The 24690-nt window shown below is 39.8% G+C and overlaps 3 protein-coding genes across 3 annotated transcripts; 2 read left to right on the top strand and 1 right to left on the bottom strand.

The window, feature by feature from the left end:
- Positions 1 to 1293: 1293 nt before the first annotated feature.
- LOC307252468 (myeloid-associated differentiation marker homolog) lies at positions 1294 to 2205 on the bottom strand (the record flags this gene model as incomplete). Its single annotated transcript, XM_080030141.1, has 1 exon — positions 1294 to 2205. The coding sequence occupies one exon, from the start codon at positions 2203 to 2205 to the stop codon at positions 1294 to 1296; it is 912 nt and encodes a 303-aa protein (XP_079886267.1).
- Positions 2206 to 14108: 11903 nt separating this feature from the next.
- Positions 14109 to 16005, top strand: LOC307251511 (perforin-1-like; the record flags this gene model as incomplete). Its single annotated transcript, XM_080028879.1, has 2 exons — positions 14109 to 14638; positions 14838 to 16005. 2 exons carry the CDS (start codon positions 14109 to 14111, stop codon positions 16003 to 16005), a joined length of 1698 nt encoding a protein of 565 aa, XP_079885005.1.
- A 5951-nt stretch (positions 16006 to 21956) lies between these two features.
- LOC307251510 (perforin-1-like) lies at positions 21957 to 23886 on the top strand (the record flags this gene model as incomplete). Its single annotated transcript, XM_080028878.1, has 2 exons — positions 21957 to 22492; positions 22692 to 23886. The coding sequence occupies 2 exons, from the start codon at positions 21957 to 21959 to the stop codon at positions 23884 to 23886; spliced, it is 1731 nt and encodes a 576-aa protein (XP_079885004.1).
- Positions 23887 to 24690: the final 804 nt, after the last annotated feature.

Here is a 24690-nt window from a genome sequence, read left to right as displayed (position 1 = left end):
CCGTGTGAATAGGCCTATACAGGCCTACCAGAACCAATTAGTCTTATCGAACTATTTACATCTGGATGAGATGTAGGCTATCTGATGGAAAACCTTCACAATAAAACACTGCTGAGACACATGCATTTATGCCGTAGGAAACGATTTAACATACTTCACATAACTAAAATCCAGTCTGTGACAGTGATTCAAATGGGAGTATATAGTAGGCCTACATGCTAATAGAGGGTTGCCACCTAGTGTTAGATCATTGCAACTGTTATCATTAAATTGAGGTTAATGTAAGCTGGGTTTGTAGGCTTTGAAATGTACGATCTGAATGAAAACACAATACTTCTTTTGTGTCTGTCCCTCTTATTTTGTGTGTTATACTCTAATCTATGCCCACAGTCAACATGCCATATTTTAAGCTTTATCAGTGGTGGTTACTGCTGTTGACCTATTACCACTACAGTTCACGCGCCCCTTTATTATGTCCATAAAGGATGCTGTGTGCCTGTGAGTCTGTGCAGGAGTCACAAAACCCAGGTTTAGTGGTTGTTCAGTATGAACAGTATATCATAGTGAACTGTGCCATAAATGTCACCTTACTATTTCACATGTCAGTGTATTTAATCCAGTCTGTAGAACTCATCAAAGCAATACAGTGTGATCATCAGTTTCATACTTTTTTTACTCAATGTTTAATTTGCATCAACTTGTATATAGGTCTTATAAATCAGCAATGTAGGTCCAGAGAATAATGTTTGATTACACAGCAATAATTTACAGCAAACCATCCATTCAGTTTGACTTTTACACACTCACCAAATACATGGTTTTCTCTAGCATGGCAAGGCCAGCCTGATCTTTCCTCTGGCTTTACATTTGTTTCTCTCCCTCCTTTAAGTCTTTCCTATCTCAAATCTCCGTGTAGAGGAGCTAGGTAAAAAAGTCAGACCCCCTGTTCTAGCCTTACGCTCGTCCCTAAGGCAGGTTCTGATGGTTATTGTATTCGTCAATCTAGCCTTGTGAGACCAAGACCAGTCATATCTAAGGAGTTTAATTGGCGAACCATGTTAACGTCAACGAGTTCATGAACCAATCAGGAAGGAAAGTTGGGAGGGCCCGGTGTGACTTGAGGCTAGATTGACGTGTACATGAACCTGCATGGAGATTGTATAAAGTCCAGACTGATATGCGGGAGAGAAACAAATGTGAAGCTTGTGCGAGATTGGGCTGGTCTCACCAGACTATATTTTCTCCTAAAGTGTTCAGGGTGAACCTCCAATGCAATACATTGAACGTGTTCTTTCATGTGTGACTCCTGTCACACAGCAGTTTAATGGAGACAGCAAGGTCCACTGTGTAAGCTAACAGTGTAATACTCGCCACCACTGTTTCCATGACGACCAGTTCTGCTTTTTGGTTGTTTGTTATTGTTTGTCCGACATCCCTCAGTTGCAGAATCTTGGTGAAACAAATGACTGTGGCCACCATGTAGAGCAACACCCCAATCAGACTGAAGCCGGCCAAGAGTCTGTCAAAGGGTAGAAAACATCGCCCTGCAAAGTCACCTAATATCACCACCAGGGAGACCAGAGACATGAAGATGCACACGCCGTACGACACAGCAGAGACCCACAGCTGCCAACTTTGTACTCCCATAGGCAGTCCTCGGAACACCTCCACAACCAAGGGGATAATCTGACAGCCTCCCCAGAGCTGCAGTGTCTTGAGGAGGCCAGGCATGCTGCCCATGTAGCCTCTTTGCTCCTGGGCTTGGGTGCGAAGTACGTAGGACTCCGAGGTGTAGGCCAGGAACGTCAGACACGAGGCAACAGCAGCGGCCGCCGGGCGTGGAAATGCCGTTTGGTGATCCATGATGATCCAAGGGAAAAGCACAGAGGCGCTGAAGCACATCAGCGCGCCCAAGACGGCCACTGTCATAGTCAGGTTCTTCCAGGAGATGGGGATGAGGCTGTGGAACTGGATGACGCTGAGGAAGTGGATGAGGAGCGTAAGAGCGAAGAAGAAGCACCAGGTGAACATGCAGAAGATCCTGAATGTGTCCAGGTGTTCCAGGTTGGACAGATTTTTGTTTAGCTCTGTAGGTTCCAGCGAGGCCACGAGACTGAAGGTGGTGCAGCCGAATAAGACTTCCCATGTCCGCAACATGAACAGGGGACTGGTGAAGTCCCTGGCCTCCAGGACAATCACAGGCATTGTCACAATGTTGGATCTGATTGATCCAGTGTCCAGCAGAGAAGATATCCTTGTTCAAAAATATTGTAAACAAATCAAGACTTTTCCCAAGATATCCACCGAGATATAGTCCAGTGCAGTAGAAGCAGTCACCTCAAAAAAATGAATACTTCACTTGAATTCAGGTTTCATTAAAAACACGTATTCTCTCTGTTATGTGCACCTGCGTTTCATCCTGTTTACGTGCAGAGTAACACGTCAACATATTATCTCTTGGAATATATTTTGCAGCACTGCGGCTGTCAGAGTAGACCTCGCCTACTTCCTTTTGGAGGTTGCAGCAGTGCTTTCAGTCTCACGGGAGGTAGGTGCAAATGACCACAATAAAGAACACATGCAAACAGAGCAATCTACCTCCCACCCTTGATTCTCATGAAATGCTGTTCCTCTTTTTTGAACATTTTGCTGTCTGCCTCTGCTGCAAGCTAGTACTAGAAGTTTTCTTAATGGTTCAGAATGATGCAGGCATAGGTTAAAAAAAGCAATAAAGGAAAATAACAGGAAAATGCATCACTTCACACCAATCTTGGCTCCCCATACCCAAGCCAGATCAGACTTTAAGGTAATTCTCATGACTTCTAAATTTGTAAACAGGCTCGTCCCATTCATACCTGTCTGAGCTCTTTATACCTTATATCCCTCAAATTGACCTTCATTAAGTGATCATCCCTCGATACCTTGGGGCCCACATCTGTTACCATGATCCTTCCAGAGGGTTGGTCTCAGTCTAAGTGTATGTCTAAATCTCAGCATTAAATGTGGTTGTCTTGATGAGAAAACAAGAACTGTAAACTGTGAACGGTCTCATATCCTCTCATTTCTCTAACCCGCTGTTGTTTTTGTTCCTCGTAAGCCTCCAAGCTATGTCACTCTCTCTCTATCTCTCTTTGCCACCATTGCCACTCCACTAATGCACATCTCAATCCTCGCCCTCTACAAAGTGTTTTTACTGCTTTAATCAAAGTTTTTACTAAGGAGGTTTTTGTATGTGGTTTTTAATACACACACACCAGAGAAAACAAAGCCAGTTATTGAACCTTGTGCTGGGCCAGGCCAAAACGGCAGTGTGGGTGAGCTGGAGGAGAAAGGTGGAGGGGGTGGATAGTGTCATCAGTCATCAGATCCAGGATCAGTTTGGACATTACTTACAACAGAGCCTCAGGAGATCTGGACACTTTTCTTTTTTTATAAAGACTATTTTTTGGGCATTTTCAAGCTTTATTTGATAGTACAGAGTTGACATGGGGAGACAGAGAGAGAGGGGGGATGTCATGCAGTTAAGATCAGATTTGAACCCGCGTCCACTGCAACGAGGCCTGAGCCAACATGTTACGCGCTCTATCCACTACGACACCGGAGCGCCCCAGACCTGGACACCTTTAAGAGTGTGTGGTGTTATGAGAGTGTACTGTGTTCAGTGGCAGATGATGACCTGCTGTTTGGAAATGTGCTGATCTAATCTATAACTATTTATGTATTTATTAAATAAGCAGTTGTGCTTTTGGAGTACATTGTTGAAATGTCTAACTTGTAAAAGTAAATTGTTTAAGAGGGTCAAATAAAGTTTATTTAAGATCTCTAAAATGTGTGTCTCTCTCTTTGTGTCTCTCCCTCTGTGCTGCAACATCACTTGTACTATGTCCTCTCTTTTTCTACTGCCAGTGTCTCCTCCAGACAATTGGATCTGGATCATTGTCCCCAAGGAGATTTACTGTAGTCTAACCTCTATTCAAATCAATACATTAATTACTGAGTGTTGAGAAGAGGGTAGCATTGAATAAGTATTGGTTGAATATTTTGTAAGTACTAGGGGAGAACGGGGTAATTTGTCACACGGGTTGGTTGTCACAATCGTTATATCTCGGAACCAGAAGGCGCTGTCTGTGAAATTTTGATATGTAAATATCCAGAATTGGGATCAGAGGTCACCTACATAGTCTTCCTTGGAGTTAGACTGCTGCATTTGAGGTGAGAGGACTGTTAGTGTTTTTCATTTCAAATTGAAAATATTTAGCTCCTCAGTATTTTTCTTCTAGGCTTTTACACAATGGGTTTATAACAAAACACTTGTTACCCATAAAAAGTGTGAAGGGTAAACTATAGTTTAGATTGTGGTTAGCAAGCTAATTAGTTGTCAGATGGTTGTTGGCCTTGATGCTAGCAAGAAATTCAAGTTGGGGTTGGTCGTCAAATTTTTTGGGGGGTTGGTTGTCACATGTTATCTCAAGGCTGCAGCCAGAAAAGGAACCCAATAACGAAAGAAATTGTCAAGCTGTATCCTCACTGACACCCCAGAGAAGGAAAGAATAGAGCAGGAAAAGGCAGCTAGCAAGCAAAAGAAAAAAGGGCAACAAAATCAAAACAACCCAGTGCATCCCAAACTAGACCAGCTGCCAAGGCTACATTAAGTTATGTAGGCCTATTTGTCAACTTGACAATGCAATTAAACTTTCAAATTTAGTTCTGCTTTCTTGTGTAGTGTATTTTGTTATGACACATTCTAAGATTACTGTAGTGTATTATGTTACTATACATTTTATATTAAGGTCTACTGCTACAGCGGAGACAAAGACAGTTAGCCTCATCTGGCAGGGGGCAAAGTCAGGGATGTCAGCTGCTTGAGTGAGGAAACCCTCAAGGCTGACCTGTAGATCATTCAAATTTCACACAAAGGTGACTGTCTTGTGAGTTAATCAAAGACAGTCTGGCTAAGAGTTAACAGTAGTTTATTGACCCTGGCCATCATCATCATCATCATCATCAGCATTGTCTTAAAAGTTGCTGAATCAGACTTCTTGGCCAACGTGACATATCGACTCTAGGTGATGACTAAACTCAGGATGTCCTCTGGGGGCCAGAGGTTGCCCTCTGACCATTAGGGTGGAGCTGGTTCGGGTTAAAAGCAGCCACAATTCTGGAAAAATCGGGTCTTTTAGGATACAGGAACTTTTCATAGCTTTTGGTTTTATGTAGGTACCTCTATTAGTTTTTTGGCTACAAACACTTTAACTTTTTATTGGCTTCGTTTTGACTGCAGGATGAGTTTTGTTGTAAATAAAAGAGTTGTTCCTGAAGACCTCCTCATCTGCCTCAAACTGCGTCTTCTTTCATCAACCCACCAACGCCGTTTTTCTGAGTAAAGGCCGGAAAATATACTGCACTTACCTTCTTTTTAAGATTATTCCCATTAAGATTACATTGTGACAAACAACCCCATAGTGTTTGACAAGCGACCCCTTGATGGGGACCCCTTGTGACAACCGACCCCTTGATGGGGTCGGTTGTCACAATGTGCGGGTGTCTTTGATGATTAATTTCTTATTTATTATAATAAGATAGAAAAAGTGAGGGGTACACATTTCAAGCCAACACCTTAAGCTTCAATTTAATATAGGAATTACTATTGAAAGATGTTTAGGTGATAAGCAATTCTCACTAGAGTAAAAAGTGTGCCTACTTAACCCGTTCTCCCCTACTTATCTATGCTGTTGGTTCATTTGTTGTTGGGTTTTCTTATTCACACAAAACCCCAAAATTGTCATTTTTAAATCTTTCTATTCTATTATCTTTCATTTCTTTTTTAAGACAAAATAAAACCTAACACCTTAACTTTTCTCTTGTGCTATCCTGTCTCTGTCTCTCTCCCACTGTGTGTCTGTCTTTGTGTGTGAATGATGAGCTTGCCTCTTCTGTCTCTGTGTGGTCTTGCCTCTCACTAGGTCATGTTGGAGAGGACGTCCTGTTGTTCACATCAGACCTATCGGATGAAACCTCAATTTGCCCTGGATCCAGATTGTTGACATGTCTTTAACCATCTACGTGTTATACATTCGTCTTGAAAACATCTGCTTTTTGTGCATCTGCTCTGTACTGTACACATGTCAGCTATCCTATGTATCTTTGGGTTTTTTTGGGTACAGATTGTAAAGCCCCAATGAGACAAATACTGTTACAGCACATAACATTGACTTTCCTTTACTCTTTTTCTGAAGGGATAAACTACTGTTGGTACAGGAGGCGACAGGCATTGCTTTGCCACCACCTGCCTGCCTTCATGACCACATCGACCTCACTTTTGGCATAAAACAAGGCCACAGGAAGTCGCCTGAATTAGCTCTCTACATGGTATTTGAAACAGTATGAAAAACAACTTGTGTTATGGCAGAATGTGATGATTTCTTTTGGGTGCTGTAGAGGGTTTTAGTGACAGCAACCCTGTCACTAAAATGCTTACTTCTTCCAAACTTCAACAACATTATATCTGAATAATGATTCACAAATTCTTGCACAGAGAAACACAGAAGGTTAATGATATGTATCAGAAACTTGAAGATGTCCTAAAGTAATATATTTGTGTAACACAGCTATATATTATACATATCTTCCATTTCAAGACATTTGGGCATGGAGCTACTCTGCCCTTCTGTGGTAACAATATGAACTGTGACTTCTTCTAATGTTTTAGCAGAGCTGGAGGGCTGCCTGCAGGACTGAATGAGGAACGCAAGCTAGCTATCTCCAAATGTTGTAATGCGACCCTCAAATAAACTAAAAGTGTGTTAAAATGGCTAAAGTACAAGTGCGTTTTAATTGCTTTATATAGTATACCCTTTCATTTTTAATTTTTTTCACTTTTCATGCTATTTCTTTTCATGTAATGAAATATTAATAAGTAGAAATGTAACTGAATTAAATAAATAAAAACAATGCAACCGCAATAATAGAACTATGACAGAAATAAAAAAAGAAAGCTTCATCAAAAGAGTTATCGAAATAAAACAGTAGGCTACTTTAAGTGATATTATTAACATGCCACTGAAGGCAAGCTACACAAAAAAGCAATATTAATTGTTTCAATAGTTTAAGAATAGTGATATGATAATAAAATATGTAAATGTATCTTCCTCATTCCAGAAAACGTCCAACCACATAAGTGTGAAACACGTCAGATGAGCTGAATAAGGTGTGACATTTTTGGTTCATGTGCTGTTGCAGGGTCTGCAGGCTGTTGATGATCGAGAAGAGTGCATTCATGTTGTAAATGGTGGAATTATGTTTTTTCAAATTTTGCCTAAATGCTATGATTAATCCAACATGAGGCACATTTGCGTTGGACAAACTTTGCAAAAACAAGATTGTGTGATCCTTTCACACATCCGTTAATAAATACTTGTCAAGATTTGGTTTGTGGTGTTTTGAGGTGGGATGCATTTGCAAACTTGCAGAACTGACACGCGGCACAGTTTAATCATGTGACACAGGAAGTCTTGTTTGCGTCTCTTCAGATGACGGTCACTGTTCCAAATCCACAATTGTGATGAGTGTGGCATTTGTTCAGTTGCCATGTATTTACAGTGCAAAACATTCATCCCAAATGCGATTTTTAATTGTTTCATACATACCTACAATATACAGTATATAATTAGGTTCAACAAAAAAGGATGTTCAAACATAGAATGTTAGACATATGATTGCATACATATTCACCCCACCATGCCACAAACAAATAATAAATGGTTTATCAAGTCTTTTAGAGGCATTAACTGGAATCAAATACATCTGTGTGTAACCAAGTATTAAATAATAATAATAATAATAATAATAATAATAATAATAATAATAATAATAAAAATAATAATAATAATAATAATACTACTACTACTACTACTACTACTACTACTACTACTACTACTACTAATAATAATAATGATAATAATGATGATGATGATGAGGATGAGGATGATGATGATGATGATGATGATGATGATGATGATGATGATGATAATAAAAGCACCCTTTGTGTGGAGTTTACATAGTTGGCAGTTAAATAACTAAAGCCATAAGGATGATGGTACAGTCCTGTACAATGACTGACATGTTTATTTCAATACATATTTACCTGCATTCAATATATTGCGCAATTCTCCTTCTTAATTAAAGCTTGTGTTCCACATGCACACACACACACACACACACACACACACACACACACACACACACACACACACACACACACACACACACACACACACACACACACACAAACACACACACACACACACACACACACACACACACACACACACACACACACACACACACACACACACACACACACACACACACGCAAAACTGCATCAGAACAAAGCTTCCTCATTCAAGTAAAGCTCGACCACAGTGTCAGGGCCAAATGCGTCAAACCAACAAATTGAACAAAGTGTGACAATTTTGGTTAATGTGCTAGGGAAGCAGAGCCAACACCGTTGCTTTGAAGGACTACAGTTAAAACATTAAAAATAAGAATTATGTAGAATTTTAGCCTCTTGCAATGATTTTTGTTTCATGCATTATTCAACATATATTAAGCCTCCTTGGAGTGCATGTTTTGGTGTTTTATACTGAACCTGAGGGGTTAATTTGGTTATTTATATATATATTTTGTGTAGAAAAACAGCTGCAGCAAAACAAAGCTTCCTCATTCAAGTAGAGCTTGACCACAGTGTCCGTGCTAATTTGCCGAAATGTGTCAGACAACTCATTTAACTAATATAAATGTGGGAAATGATTAATGTTGGTGATTGTGCTAAGGTAGCAGAGCCAACATTGTTGGTATGATGGAGTACAGTTCAAACATTTAAAAGTACAACAACAGAAAAATAATATAAATGCAATTAATTTAAGTATAAATATGAAAACAACACAAGTTTATATATATATATATCCGTACATGTAAATAGTCACTATAGTACAGGCATTTTGTGAGAAAATATGGGTGGACCTCCCAAAAATTGCAACAGAAACCATTCCAACTGTTTTTGACTCATGAATATGTAAATTAATAACATACTAAAAGTCTTAAGGAATCCAAGTGGTGGAAAGTTATTTTCTAAGGGGTTTCTTAACCATACCTTTATGTCAATTCTCAGCTTCCTAAAGTACTGTTTTATGGTAAAGGGGATATGTGCAAAATTGTTAACCTTTTCAGAAAAGCTTGAAACTTGGTACACTTATACAGTTTGGGGCTCTGAACATTTTCAGATATTAAGCCATTGCAAAATTGAATCATGGTTGCCATGGAGACCATTTTACTTTCCGCCAAAGCCTAATTATGCATTTTTCATCATAACTCCTGAACCAAACATAATACCACATAACTAGTGATGTCTAACCCTATGTTTTCATGGTCAGGGATTACTATGATACCACACAACATCAGACACAGTTGAGGTCAATAGTTAAGGGTGAATCCAATGTTGATTTTTTTTTATTTATACATAGGGGAGAACGGGGGAATCTGAGGCATCGGGTAATGTGAGCCACCCCCTGTATCTAGGCAACGGAAAACATTTGTGGTCATGTGAGATATATGTTTTCAAGACCCTCTCATTTCCCCATGGCCCTGAAAGAGAGGACCTCATGGTGCTATGGTAAGCATGTTTTTTTCACCAAAATAGGTATTTTGCATGTAAAAGTACATTTTCATGCTGTCAACTTAATCAACTGTTGTGCCAAAGCGAATGTATTCACGTAGAAAAACTTCTATCATACGTGTTGATGAACTACCAACATATGAAACCATGTGATGCTGATAACTGAAGATTAGCCTGAAATGCTAAGAGAGGTACTTTTTTCTCAAATTGTGGTGGTGGGGGAAAGTGAGCCAAATGCTGTGGGGGAAAGTGAGCCACTGTCTCACTTTCCCCCACCATGAGGCACAAGTTAAGTTTAGTCTTAAACACATTTTAACGTAATATTACATAACATATGTTTTATTTTAATGTCATACACATTGTAGAAAAGCCATCATGCCAAGGAAATACACCAGGAAGACGACCTGGGGCAACCACACGGAAAGAGCACCTTCTCATCTTTCCCTGTAACTTTCAGGGCTGGAATGTAGAGTAGGCCTAGTTGTAGAGTATGACAGGCTGATGTTATAGTCCAGTTGGGTCTTCTTCTGTGTTCTGACTCCCAGGCTGTTCTCGCTGGTTCTGATTTTCCTATGCTTTGACCCCCAGACACTAGCTGGCTCTAAGGGTCCTGTGTTCTGACCCCCAGACTGTGTTCTAATCTAACTGGTTCTATCTTTCATTTGAATCTTATTAAAACCTTTTGAATTATAATATGTTGTATTTGATTTTGTTCAGAGTTACTTTCAAGTGTTTAGAAGATTTGCTTTGCTTAATTGACCAAACCCCATCATTCTTTTACTAGTCCAACATTAGTTCTGGAATGTGTGGCTAGCTTTCAGGATTCTTACTGTTACAACATGTGTTGTTATGTTAGTTTCAGAGTGGTAAAAGTAAGTGGATCAGTTTACCCCACAGCTGGGGTAAAGTGAGCCACATGACAACTTTTTTTAAAACAATCATATTTTCACTGCCCTTTGTCTTGAAAAAATTCTGCTAATGCCCATTTCTAGGACACATCCTGAATTAATGGGAAATGTGTAGAGTGATAAATCATTTTAGCTCCCTTAGAGGGGAGCAAATGTAAAAAGTGGCTCAGATTACCCCGTTCTCCCCTACATTATTTTCTGATATCCACACAAATCGTTCATTACTGTCCATATCAACCGACAACTTTGTTTAACAAGAGATATGGTACAATGCATGTGCAAATAAATGATTAACTATGAAGTCATAATATTCATTTGATTTAATTTTCTTGCCATAAATGTATTAAACGTTTTCAAGATAACAATGTCAAGTTATTTTTGGGTAATTTTTGCCTTTATTAGTTAGAGAGAGAGATCAGAACCATATGACCCGACAGCAGACCTGGAACTCATATGGAAAACTGCCATCCTGTTTGTCTCACAAAGGCTAGCATGGTCTAGTATGATGCAATTTGCACAGCATGGCAAAAACATCCTTTGTGTTTACCCCATTGGTTGATATGAGACGTAGTGACCCTACATGCATCTACTCCGCATGTAAGTTCATATGTGAACATGCCCACTGCCACAATTCCACCCCAATCATCAAATTTGATCAACCACTGGTGGAAGGCATTTTCTTATGAAAGCAGCTGAGCCAGAGGTTAGTGACATGGTGGCTTCCACACTGATATTAGTTGTTGGGGTCCATTGGGCATGTTATGGTTGATGCTGGGAAGAGGAAGTGATAATGATTTTCTATGCAGCCGTTGTGCACATTATGACAGGGAAGATGTTTGGATGGGATTTGCATTGAAAGAGTCCTTAATTGCCTGATTCTGCCTGATGCACTTGTTGTAACTCCCCATTAGCTGCAAGGAGATCCAAAATACTATGATGAAGAGATGTCATCAGCAGATGATACCTGCTGGAGATCGTTTATAAAACTCTGGTGTCAATTAAGTTGCTGCAATCTATGCAAAGCTGATAGACGATGTCTGCAGAGAAGGCTTGCCATTCTGATGTGATTCTCAGAATAAGATGACTTCTCAAATGCTAAACTGAATCCTTAAAATCCATTGGTGGACATATTTTGCAAGTTTCTGAGAATTGGGAACTTCACCTTGAAACAATATCAGAAATGCTTCCTTTCATGGCAGTATCAGGGCATAATCTCTACACAAAATCAGCTCACATCTACAGTATGTGCAGACAGGGCCGCCCATAAGGGGTAGAAAGTGTGAAAGCTTTCTAGGGCCCAGCCACTTGAGGGGCCCATGGTCTTTGGAAGCCAAGAACCTACCTAGATAACCTTTATTTTTAGATTTTTAGATATTTATGTCAATATCTACTCAAAGTTGGGTGTTTACACAGAGCCGCGGCTCCGCTTAAGGCCATTTAAAAAGCAGTAGAAAAGCTACTTGTGTCTGGGTGTGGTTGTGAAAAGTATTTGGACCCCATGAAAAAACAGGTTGGGTACCTTTTGCAGTTCTTCTACATTCTTATAAACAGGACAGGCTAGTTACTCTGTCATTGTCCTGAGTCTACAAATAGGTTTAGATTATCTCTTCCCATAAAGTACATTTTTGTGAAGGCTTTGACATAAGTCTTCAGGTTGACACGGCCAGCCAGGTCTGACCAGTTTTTCAGAAACCTGGCCAATCGACCAACCAGCCGGGTCCTACCACAATGAAGCTGACGAGCAGCATCATCCTGTTTTAATCATTGTAACCACCAAGATCCTGCTTTCTGTATTGTTTCTAAAAATAAAAAATTAAAATAGACCTTAAAAAGTTCTTAATGCAAAGAAAGATACAAGGCACAAAGAAGTTGGAAATAACTGAAGGAACAGATTTGTGTTCAAAGATTAAGAACTTTTTTGTAATGATTTCAGTAATGTTTTCAGTAATTTTGTAGTGATGAGAGCAGAATGAACTAAGCCTAAATGTTGCAACCAAATATAGGCCAACTTTATAGTTTTGAAGGGTAGGTTGGTTTGGTTATTCATGTAGAGAACCGCCTTTTTTTTCTTTTTTGTGTGAAGAATTTGTTGTTGATGTTAATTTTTAAGCGTTATTTATTTCAACAATACCACCAAAAGATTTCAAATGATTTATTGTCATGTGCAGAAATACAAAAGAGTGCAATAGTTGGTGCAGTCAATTAGTGTAAATGTATCTTATACCAGAAACTAGTAGCATAGAAAATGTGCAAATTGTGAAAAAACTTTTAGATTGCTTTAGTGGATACTAAAGAAGAGCAATGTCTCTGTGTGAACTGATTATTTTGTAGAGATCTGCTGATCTGTTAAACAATTGTGTGAGTGGGTATTCAAAATAAATTGGTATGCTGGGCTAAGTCAGAAATGTACGTGCTACTATTGTAAAATAATAAGCCCTTGCTCCCCCAACTGTCCCTGCAAATCCCTGGTTGATAAGATAGTTATTCTCTCTACAATTACATGTATGTGTTTATTGAGGGATGAGCGCACTCACACGCATTGATACGAGTAAAGCATGGGTAAGGGGGGGTGGGGGGGGGCATTGACTGGAGGTCTTCAGGGGCCCAGCCCAGATACCAATCCTCAAGTATGAAGAACTCTTTGAATTAACTTGAAAAACGTCATGAGATCCAACGCTTACAGGAAATGAGAAAGAAAATGTCCACGTGCGTTGCTAGTGCCGATAGCTAAAGCAACACAAACAGCTTTCATAGCCTCGCCACAAACTATTCAATATCTATTCAAAGTTGGGTGTTTAAACAGAGCTGCGGCTCCGCTTAAGGCCATTTAAAAAGCAGTAGAAAAGCAGAAATGTTCAAAATGTTTCAGATTGAGCACGTCGGAGTGTAACTGTTTCAAACATAATCCATCCTATAAACCCTTTGTGTGCCAAATGGTGACAAGATTGGGTTTTGATATTAAACAGTTTTGTCTGGATTATATTTCTTGAGTCTTTCCTGCTCATGGAAAACACATCTAGGCCTACCTGCTACTTGTGTCTGGGTGTGGTTGTGAAAAGTATTTGGACCCCATGAAAAAACAGGTTGGGTACCTATTGTAGTTCTTCTACATTCTTATAAACAGGACAGGCTAGTTACTCTGTAATTTTCCTGAGTCTACAAACTCAAAAAAAAGGTTTTCAGGGGCCCAGCCAATTGTGTGGGCAGGCCAGCTAACGTACAAAGTAAAACACATTCATACACAATAACATGTGTGAGAAACACAGAGGCAAGCAAGACTCCACCCCCAAGTCAACACTATAAGGTCCGATTTTGTAAGCGAGTGGACATTGCTTGATGTCAACAGCCACGGTAAGACCACTGATGTCTCTGAAATTATTAGTTTGACTTTAGAAGTCAATCTCATCAAATCAGGTATTCATTACCTTAGTGCCAATTAAAATGATGAGTTTGAAATGTGCATTGTTTAGCTGACTCTTTATCCATGTCATTTTACCTTTTCTGCTTGTTAAACCCTTTCATACAGATGGCAAGGCTGTGGCATCTCATGCTCCTGTGTTGGACATGGAGTCCACTGTGTCTGTCATCCAGAGTGAGCTTCATAGGTTCACCTCAGGAGTGTGAAAAGGCTCACTTTGTCCCTGGTTACAATCTGGGTGGAGAAGGCTTCAACATCGTCACAATGGAGCGGAAAGGTGCCTATGTCGTCGACACTGAAACATGGAAGCTCGGCAACGGTACTTGCAGGCTGTACAGAAACGACTACATGAATAAAGTGAGCCAGAAGGTCCCAGCTGCCGTGGTGGAATGGAGGATCCTCCCCAAATGCAGTTTGAAGGTCTCCAACATAGTTTATGACTCTGTTGAAACTCTTGTCTATGATTCCACATCGTCTGTCTCCAATGACTGGAAGATTGGCCTGGAAATTCCTGACGACCCTTCTGTCACTGTTGGCTTTGGAGGTTCCCACTCCAAAGATTCCATCTTCGCCATGCAAAAGTCAAAACAGGACCGATACGCCTTCTTTCGTCATGCTGTCCACTGTAGCTTCTACCGGTGAGTATGTGGACTGATATTTCATCTTTGCGTCATTGCTAATTATTTGGTAAATTCGCTGAGTAATGCTTCGCTTTGCAGTGTTTTTGGCTAGGTAACGTAGATCACATGTTTTGCTTGAAACACACAACAAAAAGAGTGACAAGTGAATAAACTGAGATAGACTGTAGCTAATTTATATTCTTCATGTGCTTCACAGCTACAGAATGACAACAACACCTCCACTGAGTGCTGAATTTGAATCAGCTGCAAAGACCCTTCCTCCGTATTCATGTACTACCAAACCATTATATCACAGTTTGATCGACACATATGGTACACATTACATCACACAAGTGTCTCTGGGAGGGGAAATGAAGGCAATCACTTCCATTAAGACCTGCGAGGCAACCATGAACGGCCTGTCAGCAACAGAAGTCAGTGACTGTTTGTCAGTGGAGGCCTCTGCTGGCTTTGCCACCACTGCCAGCATCAAGGCCATGAAACAACACTGTCAGGAAAAGAAGAAGAAGTTAGGCTCTCATCAAAGTTTCAGCAGCAAGTTTAATGAACGCAACACAGAGGTCATTGGAGGACACATCAACGGCGCTGATCTCCTCTTTGAAGGGCAGTCAGACCCCTCTATCTATAGCAACTGGCTTAACTCACTGACAAGCATACCTGATGTGGTCCAATACAACATAAAGCCTCTGCACACCATACTGCCAAGTAATCACCCTGCCAGGGCCGGACTGAAGAAAGAGGTGGAGACGTACATCAAGAACAATGCAGTGTTGAGAAAATGCTCAGAAACCTGTAAGATTGGGCACAGATCCAGCAAAAGGGATCCTTGTGCTTGTGAGTGTAACAGCAATCAGAATATCAAGTCAAACTGCTGTCCTGCTGGGAAAGGTCTAGCTACATTAGAGGTCTTTAGTCTCTATGGAGAGGGTCTGTATGGTGATGTGTTGACTGAGACAGATGGTTCAGTGAAGGTGACATACGGTGACCAGAGAAAGCGCACTGCCATCATAGGAAATAATGACAACCCTCATTGGAATGAGCATTTTGTATTTGGAGCCATCTCCATCAGCATGGGAACCAAACTTACGTTTGAGGTTTATGATGATGATATTTTCTTTGATGATCTGCTTGGTGAGTGTTCAATTGATCTGCGTAGAGGGCTGGTGAGAGACAGCTGCATTTTAAATCACGGTACCTTGTTCTTTTCGTACAAAGTAGAGTGCGCTCCAAGCCTGGGTGGTGACCAATGCCAAGAGTACATACCCTCCCCCATGATTCCATCCTTAGCTGAGGTCTTCTACACCAGAAATGGTGTCCTTCTTGGATCAATCAGTCAGGATGAGGTCAGCTGTGAGATGGGCTGATGAGAGAACAAGGCCGAGATTTTACTATAATCCTGCATGTAGCAAATAGCATCTTTTGGATTGTTACTCTGATCTAAACAATTTTCAATTTCTTTTGCAAGACTAATACAATATTTCCAGAATGTACCTATGTAATCCAAATGTCTGTTTGAAATAAATGGTGTTGCATAATCCACAATTTATTCTGCTTCTTTCTTGTTACTAAGAATATACCAATAAAGCATCGACAAAGACATCACAGGTTTCTGTCTGATTTCATGAATTTAAAATTTCCAACGTAATATAATGGTTTAGATGAAACTGAAATGCATACTCATAAATGTCCATTGTCCATTGACAAACGTTTCAGGGCAATTTGCCCAGTTTTGTCAAATGTTTGAACCAATGAGCTTAATTGTGTTAAATAATTAGCTATCATTTCAAATGGTCATTCTTTTGATCACAATATGTACGATAGAGGCCTAATATTATTTTCTGTGGTCATGCACTTGAGTGGTGTACATTTACCTATTGTTACGGTTGAGAAACAAGGGACTATAACCAAATCTAGTCAGTGTATTGCAACAATGAAACATATTTTAACCAATACATGATCATTGTGGTATTAGTGTGAGAAAAGGAAACCCAAAATAAAGGAAGAGAAACACATTTGAATTTTGGAAGTTGAGCGACATACAGTTTGTGGGCGATACACAAGAGTAAAAAGTCAAAAAAAGATGGACGGAGTAAGGAGGAAGTTATTATTTTATGCATGACTCATGTCATCACCTGAAATGTGGGCAGTGCAGGCAAGTTACATGGAAATTGTAGTCAATTACCCCTTACTCATTATCTATCTACGATCTTATCACATTATTCTTCTAATTCTTCTTATATTACTGTACTATGGACCATCCATTGTGTCCTGAATAAAGTTGTTATTTATTATTATTATTATTATTATTATTATTATTATTATTATTATTATTATTATTATTATTATTATTATTATTATTATTATTATTATTATTATTATTATTATTATTATAGCTGGCATAATTAGACCCAACTCACAGGGCTGCAGACCAGCACCAGTCAACAGGCTTAAGTGTATCGGGAAGCTGCTTTCAAATATGATGCTGCCATAGCCTGGAATACATTTCTTCAAGATATTAGATCAGCCCAAACTGTTGCTATCTTTAATACTAAACCGAATACCTTAATGTCTCTCTCTCTCTCTCTCACACACACACACACACACACACACACACACACACACACACACACACACACACACACACACACACACACAGAGTTCGGTTATGTTGCCCTTTACATTATCTGTTTGTGCTCTCTTACAGCGTATTGTGTTTGATTTTACATTTCTGCTAGAGCATGCACTTTGTCAAGGACATTTTGTTCCATGTAAGAGGTCTCTTTTCCTCTATCTGAATTTCAAGATCAGAAATTCAAATCTGATAGTCAGGTCAAGGGCACCATCTTCGGTTGTAGCCTGTGAACCAACCAGGAACCGGCACTCAAAGCTGCCTCTGTCAGTTGCCGTACCCAGATGGATGTTACATATTCCATGACAACCTATGTTCAGCGGTGCAACAAATTAGAACGGCTACACATTTCTAACCGTTACCAAAACAGCCCTCTGTGATCACACATACAGTCATATGAAAAAGTTTGGGAACCCCTCTCAGCCGGCATTATAATTGACTCTGCTTTCACAAAAAAAAAGATAAAAGTGGTATGCCTTTAATTTACCAGGAACAGCTAAGTACTGGGATGTTTTCCAAACAAAGATTTTTTGAAAAGCAGTATTTGGTTGTATGAAATAAAATAAAATGTGAAAAACTGGCTGTGCAAAAATATAGGAACCCTTGTGGTTTTGTTGATTTTAATGCCTGTAACAGCATGTAAAACTGATTACTTTAAACACAACATTGGTTGGATTATGTTGTTAAGCATTGAACCTCATAGAAATGTCTGTTTAATCATGAGAAAAGGTATTTTAGGTGCCTAAATGCAAGTTGCACTTCTCTTTGACTCTCTGCTGAAGTGAGACAGAATGGGATCATCAAAGCAGCTCCCAAAAGATCTGAAAAACAAAGATTATTCATTGTCATGGTTTAGGGGAAGGCTACAAGAAGCTTTCCCAAAGGTTTCAATTGTCAATTTCGACTGTAGGGAACGTTGTCAGGAAATGGAAGGACACAGGCACAGGCAGTTAAACCCAGGCATGGCAGACCAAGAAAAGAACAGTAGCGCATAGGTGGAAGATTGTGAGAATGGTTGCACACAACCCACAGATCACCTCCAAAGACCTACAAGAACATCTGGCTGCAGATTGTGTATCTGTACATGGTTCAACAAATCAGTGCAATTTGCACCAAAACATCTGTATGGCCGGGCGATGAGAAGGAAGCCCTTTCTGCGCCCACGCCACAGATACAGTTGCATGGAGTATGCAAAAGCTCATTTAGACAAGCCAGATTCATATTGGAAGAAAATGCTTTGGACTGATGACAAACATTAAGTTATTTGGTCTTTATAAAAAGCGCTTTGCATGGCGAAAGAAGAAAACTGCATTCCAAGAAAAACACCTGCTACCTACTGTCAAATTTGGTGGAGGTTTCATCATGCTGTGGCCACTTCAGGGATTGGGGCCCTGGGTAAAGTCGATAGTCGGATGAATTCAACCCAGTTTCAACAAATTATTCAGGATAATGTTCAAGCATCAGTCACAAAGTTGAAGTTGCCCAGGGGTTGGATATTCCAACAAGACAATGACCCTTAACACAGTTCAAATTCCTGCAGAGGGAAAAGTACAATGTTCTGATATGGCCGTCGCAGTCCAATGACTTGAATATCATCGAAAATCTATGGGATGATTTGAAGCGGGCTTTCCATGCTCGGCAGCCATCACATTTAACTGAACTGGATCGCTTTAGTATGTAAGAATGTTCAAAATACCTCCATCCAGGATCCAGACACTCATCACAGGCTACCGAAGGCGTCTAGAGGCTGTTATTTTTGCAAAAGGAGGCTCAACTAAGTACTGATGTCATTTTTCTTTTGGGGTGCCCAAATTTATGCACCAGTCAAATTTTGTTAGGATGCCTATTGCATATTTTCTATTATTCCAATAAACAAAATGACACTGCTGAATTGCTTCTGTTTCCCTAAGGTATGTCATATATGAAAAGGAATTTGCTTCTTTGAAATCCCAGCTAAGGATGAACAAAAATCCCAAAAATTAGAAGGAGGTCCCAAACTTTTTCATATGACTGTATAGGCCGTGTACTTGTGAGGGCGAGGCGTAAAATGATGGTGTGAACTCCTTCTATTGCTGCTTCCTTTCCTCTTACATTGGGTTTCTTCTAAACACACAGTAACTTTATATTTAACAAATAAACATTTTGATTGAATGTTTAGGTTCATGATACAGATTAAACATTCTTATTTTAATAAAATGTAGTATTACAATTTTTTCTCAAACATAGATTGAATATCTATATTACTCAATTAGAATTCCTAGTTGCACGTCAAATATAACATATTGTGACATACTGCAAAAATCAAGCTGTTTGGGGTGGACCTCATTGTGCTTATGGCTCCATATTGTAATATTGCAATATAAGCATGTTCTAAATGTTTGCACCACAATTGGGGCTAATTTCCTAATTAGATAATTTTACTTCTTTGCTGCATGTTAGTATTTTGCATACAAACATTAAGCAAATTGTGATTTCCACTCTTGGCAACAACCATTTCTATACTTTAATTTTTATTATTTTAAAGACTTTATTTTGGGATTTTTTTTTAAAGAACACACACACATTACACACACAACTGAAAAAGTCAACAAAAAAAACAAAGACAAAATAAAAAAACAACTCTACTTTACAGGTTTCTAAGGACTTCCAATTAAACTATAGGTAAATGTTAAGCAGAAAATAAAAACAACAAGGTAAACAAGGTGTCATGCAGTGTTAATTTCGTAGACTAAGACTATGACGAAAAATATTCGTCTACGAACCTTTTTCACGGACGTAAACTAAATAAAAACTAAATAAAAAGGCAGATGTGATGACGAAGACTGAGACTAATTTAACTGACACTATAGTCTACGAATAGGAACTAGAAGAAACTGTTAGGGCGGGACGAATGGAGAAGAGATCCAATCAGAACTACTCTTTTTGTGGGACAAGTTGGGAAGAAATCCAATCAGTGCAAAGCAGCGAATTCAACCCTGTGTCGGTAAAAATCGACGGGAGACCGCGCAGGTGTGAGCGGGTGGAGTGAGCCGCTGTGCTGAAAAACTCTGCGGTATGATGGACAAAAATTATAGTCAGGGATATCCTGCCCGTTAACGATGTCTAGGGGAACGGCTAAGTTCCGCGATCTGTTTGTAGTAGGCTCTGTCTCGAGTTTGAATACACAGAGCCATGTGAAACTGCCGCCTCCGTCTGTTAGTTTCTGTTTTTAAGTTACAATCAACTCCGACGCATGGACAGCGTTCAATTAAAACCTCTAATTGTATTATCTAAAAGGCTTTGATGCAAAAGAAGTCCGAACACACACAGCGGCAGCAGTGTTGCTTAAAGGAAGGCGCAGTTGCTCAAATGTATCAGCACCTCAACTGCGTGCTGCTGCTGCTGCCCAGGGGCGGCCTTAACGATCTCGGGGCCCGTTTCAAGACCTAGTGTGGGGCCCCCCACTTTTTTAAAATATTTTCTTTATTTTATTTTATTTTATAAATAATGCTTGTGCATGCTCCCCGCAAAAAGAAAAAAGATTGTGGAATCCAGTTGGTTCATAGACAGATCATGAGATAATGGACCCCCGGGCACAGGCTCTTAAAGCCCCCCCCCTCCCCCCTATCCAGTCAGGTACACTGATTTTATGTGAGATTATTACTAATGAAATAGAATACATGTTTTGTATTACAACCATTAAATCTGTGTCTGTATTGCATATTCAAACCTTAATACCATTCAATGAAGAAAAACACTTAGTCGACGAAGTCCGCTGTAGATTTAGTCAAACTAAAATCTGCTTATATTTAGTAGACTAGACTAGACTAAGACTAAAATATTTTAGATGACTAGAATAGGACTAAGACTAAATGGTGTGATATTCAAAAGACTAAAACTAAGACTAAATCAGAATTTGCTGCCAAAATTAACACTGGTGTCATGCAGGTCCCTTCAGTACTGTTATATAGTCAAGGAAAGGCTGCCATATCTGTTTGCATTTTTCTGCTTTCCCTGAAATCTCATTACGAAATTTCTCCATATATAGAGAGAACTCTGTGAGCCAGATGTCAAAGCAGGGGGGTGTGGGGTGAGTCAATAAAGATGGTCAAATATAGAAGTTGTTAGAATTAAACAAATGACGTAGGCGATGAAGACACCTCCTACTAGTCATGAATACATGAAGGTAGGTTTCATGAGCCACTGCACAGAGCTGGCTGTTGACAGTCAAAGTAAGGTAAGATGCCTGATAACTTCTTCCTGTGAATAGTTTTTGTTGACCGATTTCTCGCTTCAAATTCATTGTATTCAAAATCTCAATGTTCGGATGCTAATAATTTATTATTATGGAAGTATTATGTAATAATTTGTCAAGTAGTACATTCAAAATGTGGATAACACTTTACCGTAAGGGTGCATTAATTACAGTTAGTTAATGGTTAGTAAATGCGTAGTTAATGCTAGTTAATTAACTAACACATTAACACAATTAATGGTTAGTTAATGCTTGGTTCAGCATATTTAACTCAGCAGTTATTAATGGTAAGTAAATGCTTGGTTAATGCTTATGAAGTATTCACTAACAGTTTTCTAATTGACCCTTATTGTAAAGTGTTACCAAATTACCATTGTTCATATTTGCATCTTTTAACAGACTCTTTATCCATGTCATTTGATCTTTTCTGCTTGTTTAACCCTTTCATACAGATGGCAAGGCTGTGGCATCTCATGCTCCTGTGTTGGACATGGAGTCCTCTGTGTCTGTCATCCAGAGTGAGCTTCATAGGTTCACCTGAGGAGTGTGAAAAGGCTCACTTTGTCCCTGGTTACAATCTGGGTGGAGAAGGCTTCAACATCGTCACAATGGAGCGGAAAGGTGCCTATGTCGTCGACACTGAAACATGGAAGCTCGGCAACGGCACTTGCAGGCTGTACAGAAACGACTACATGAATAAAGTGAGCCAGAAGGTCCCAGCTGCCGTGGTGGACTGGAGAACCCTCCCCAAATGCAGTTTGAAGGTCTCCAACTTAGTTTATGACTCTGTTGAAACTCTCGTCAATGATTCCACATCGTCTGTCTCCAATGACTGGAAGATTGGCCTGGAAATTCCTGTCGACCCTTCTGTCACTCTTGGGGTTGGCTTGGGAGGTTCCCACTCCAAAGATTCCAACTTTGCCATGCAAAAGTCAAAACAGGACCGATACACCTTCTTTCGCCATGCTGTCCACTGTAGCTACTACAGGTGAGTATGTGGACTGATATTTCATCTTTGCGTCATTGCTAATTATTTGGTCAATTCGCTGATTAATGCTTCGTTTTGCAGTGTTTTTGGTTAGGTGACGTAGATCACATGTTTTGCTTGAAACACACAACAAAAACAGTGACAAGTGAATAAACTGAGATAGACTGTAGCTAATTTATATTCTTCATGTGCTTCACAGCTACAGAATGACAACAACACCTCCACTGAGTCCTGAATTTGAATCAGCTGCAAAGTCCCTTCCTCCATATTCATGTACTACCAAACCATTATATCGCAGTTTGATCGACACATATGGTACACATTACATCACACAAGTGTCTCTGGGAGGGGAAATGAAGGCAATCACTTCCATTAAGACCTGCGAGGCAACCATGAACGGCCTGTCAGCAACAGAAGTCAGTGACTGTTTGTCAGTGGAGGCCTCTGCTAGCTTTGCCAGTACTGCCAGTGTCAAGGCCATGTACAAACACTGTCAGGAAAAGAAGAAGAAGTTAGGCTCAAACCAAAGTTTCAGCAGCACGTTTAATGAACGCAACACAGAGGTCATTGGAGGAAACATCAACGGCGCTGATCTCCTCTTTGAAGGGCAGTCAGACCCCTCTATCTATAGCAACTGGCTTAACTCACTGAAAAGCATACCTGATGTGGTCCGATACAACATAAAGCCTCTGCACACCATACTGCCAAGTAATCACCCTGCCAGGGCCGGACTGAAGAAAGAGGTGGAGACATACATCAAGAACAATGCAGTGTTGAGGAAATGCTCAGAAACCTGTAAGATTGGGCACAGATCCAGCAAAAGGGATCCTTGTGCTTGTGAGTGTAACAGCAATCAGAATATCAAGTCAAACTGCTGTCCTGCTGGGAAAGGTCTTGCTACATTAAAGGTCTTCAAGCTTTATGCAAAGGCTCTGTATGGTGATGAATGGACTGAGACAGACGGTTCAGTGGAGGTGACATACGGTGACCAGATAAAGCGCACTGCCATCATAGATGAAAATGACAACCCTCATTGGAATGAGCATTTTGTATTTGGAGCCATCTCCATCAGCATGAGAAACAAACTTACATTCAGGGTTTATGATGATGATAATCGCTGGAGCGTTGATCTGCTTGGTGAGTGTTCAATTGATCTGCGTAGAGGGCTGGTGAGAGACAGCTGCATGTTAAATCACGGTACCTTGTTCTTTTCGTACGAAGTAGAGTGCGCTCCCAGCCTGGGTGGTGACCAATGCCAAGAGTACATACCCTCCCCCATGAGTCCATCCTTAGCTGAGGTCTTCTACACCAGAAATGGTGTCCTTCTTGGAGAGTTGGGGCAGATGAGTGGTAAATCAATCAGTCAGGATGAGGTCAGCTGTGAGATGGGCTGATGAGAGAATAAGGACCAGATTTTACTATGATCCTGCATGTAGCAAATAGCATCTTTTGGATTGTTACTCTGATCTAAACAAATTTCAATTTCTTTTGCAAAGCTAATAACATATTTCCAGAATGTACCTATGTAATCCAAATGTCTGTTTGAAATGGTGTTGCATAATACACAATTTATTCTGCTTCTTTCCTGTTACTAAGAATATACCAATAAAGCATCGACAAAGACATCACAGGTTTCTGTCTGATTTCATTCATTTGATCAATTCCAGCGTTATATAATGTTTCAGATAAAACTGAAATGCATACTCATAAATGTCCATTGACAAACGTTTCAGGGCAATTTGCCCAGTTTTGTCAAATGTTTGAACCAATGAGCTTAATTGTGTTAAATAATTAGGTATCATTTCAAATGGTCATTCTTTTGATCACAATATGTACGATAGAGGCCTTATATTATTTCCTGTGGTCATGCACTTGAGTGGTGTACATTTACCTATTGTTACGGTTGAGAAACAAGGGGCTATAACCAAATCTAGTCAGTGAGTGTATTGCAACAATGAAACATTTTAACCCAATACATGATCCTTGTGGCATTAGTGTGAGAAAAAGCAACCAAAAATAAAGGAAGAGAAACACATTTGAATTTTGGAGGTTGAGCGACATACAGTTTGTGGGCAATACACAAGAATAAAAAGTCAAAAAAAATGAACGGAGGAAGTTATTTTTTTATGCATGACTCATGTCATCACCTGCAATGTGGGCAGTGCAGGCAAGTTACATGGAAACTGTGATCAATTATC

The sequence above is a fragment of the Ammodytes marinus genome (genome assembly GCF_949987685.1).
Source record: "Ammodytes marinus genome assembly, chromosome: 6".
In the NCBI taxonomy this organism is placed as follows: domain Eukaryota; kingdom Metazoa; phylum Chordata; class Actinopteri; order Uranoscopiformes; family Ammodytidae; genus Ammodytes; species Ammodytes marinus.
This window is presented reverse-complemented; position numbering and strand designations above follow the sequence as displayed.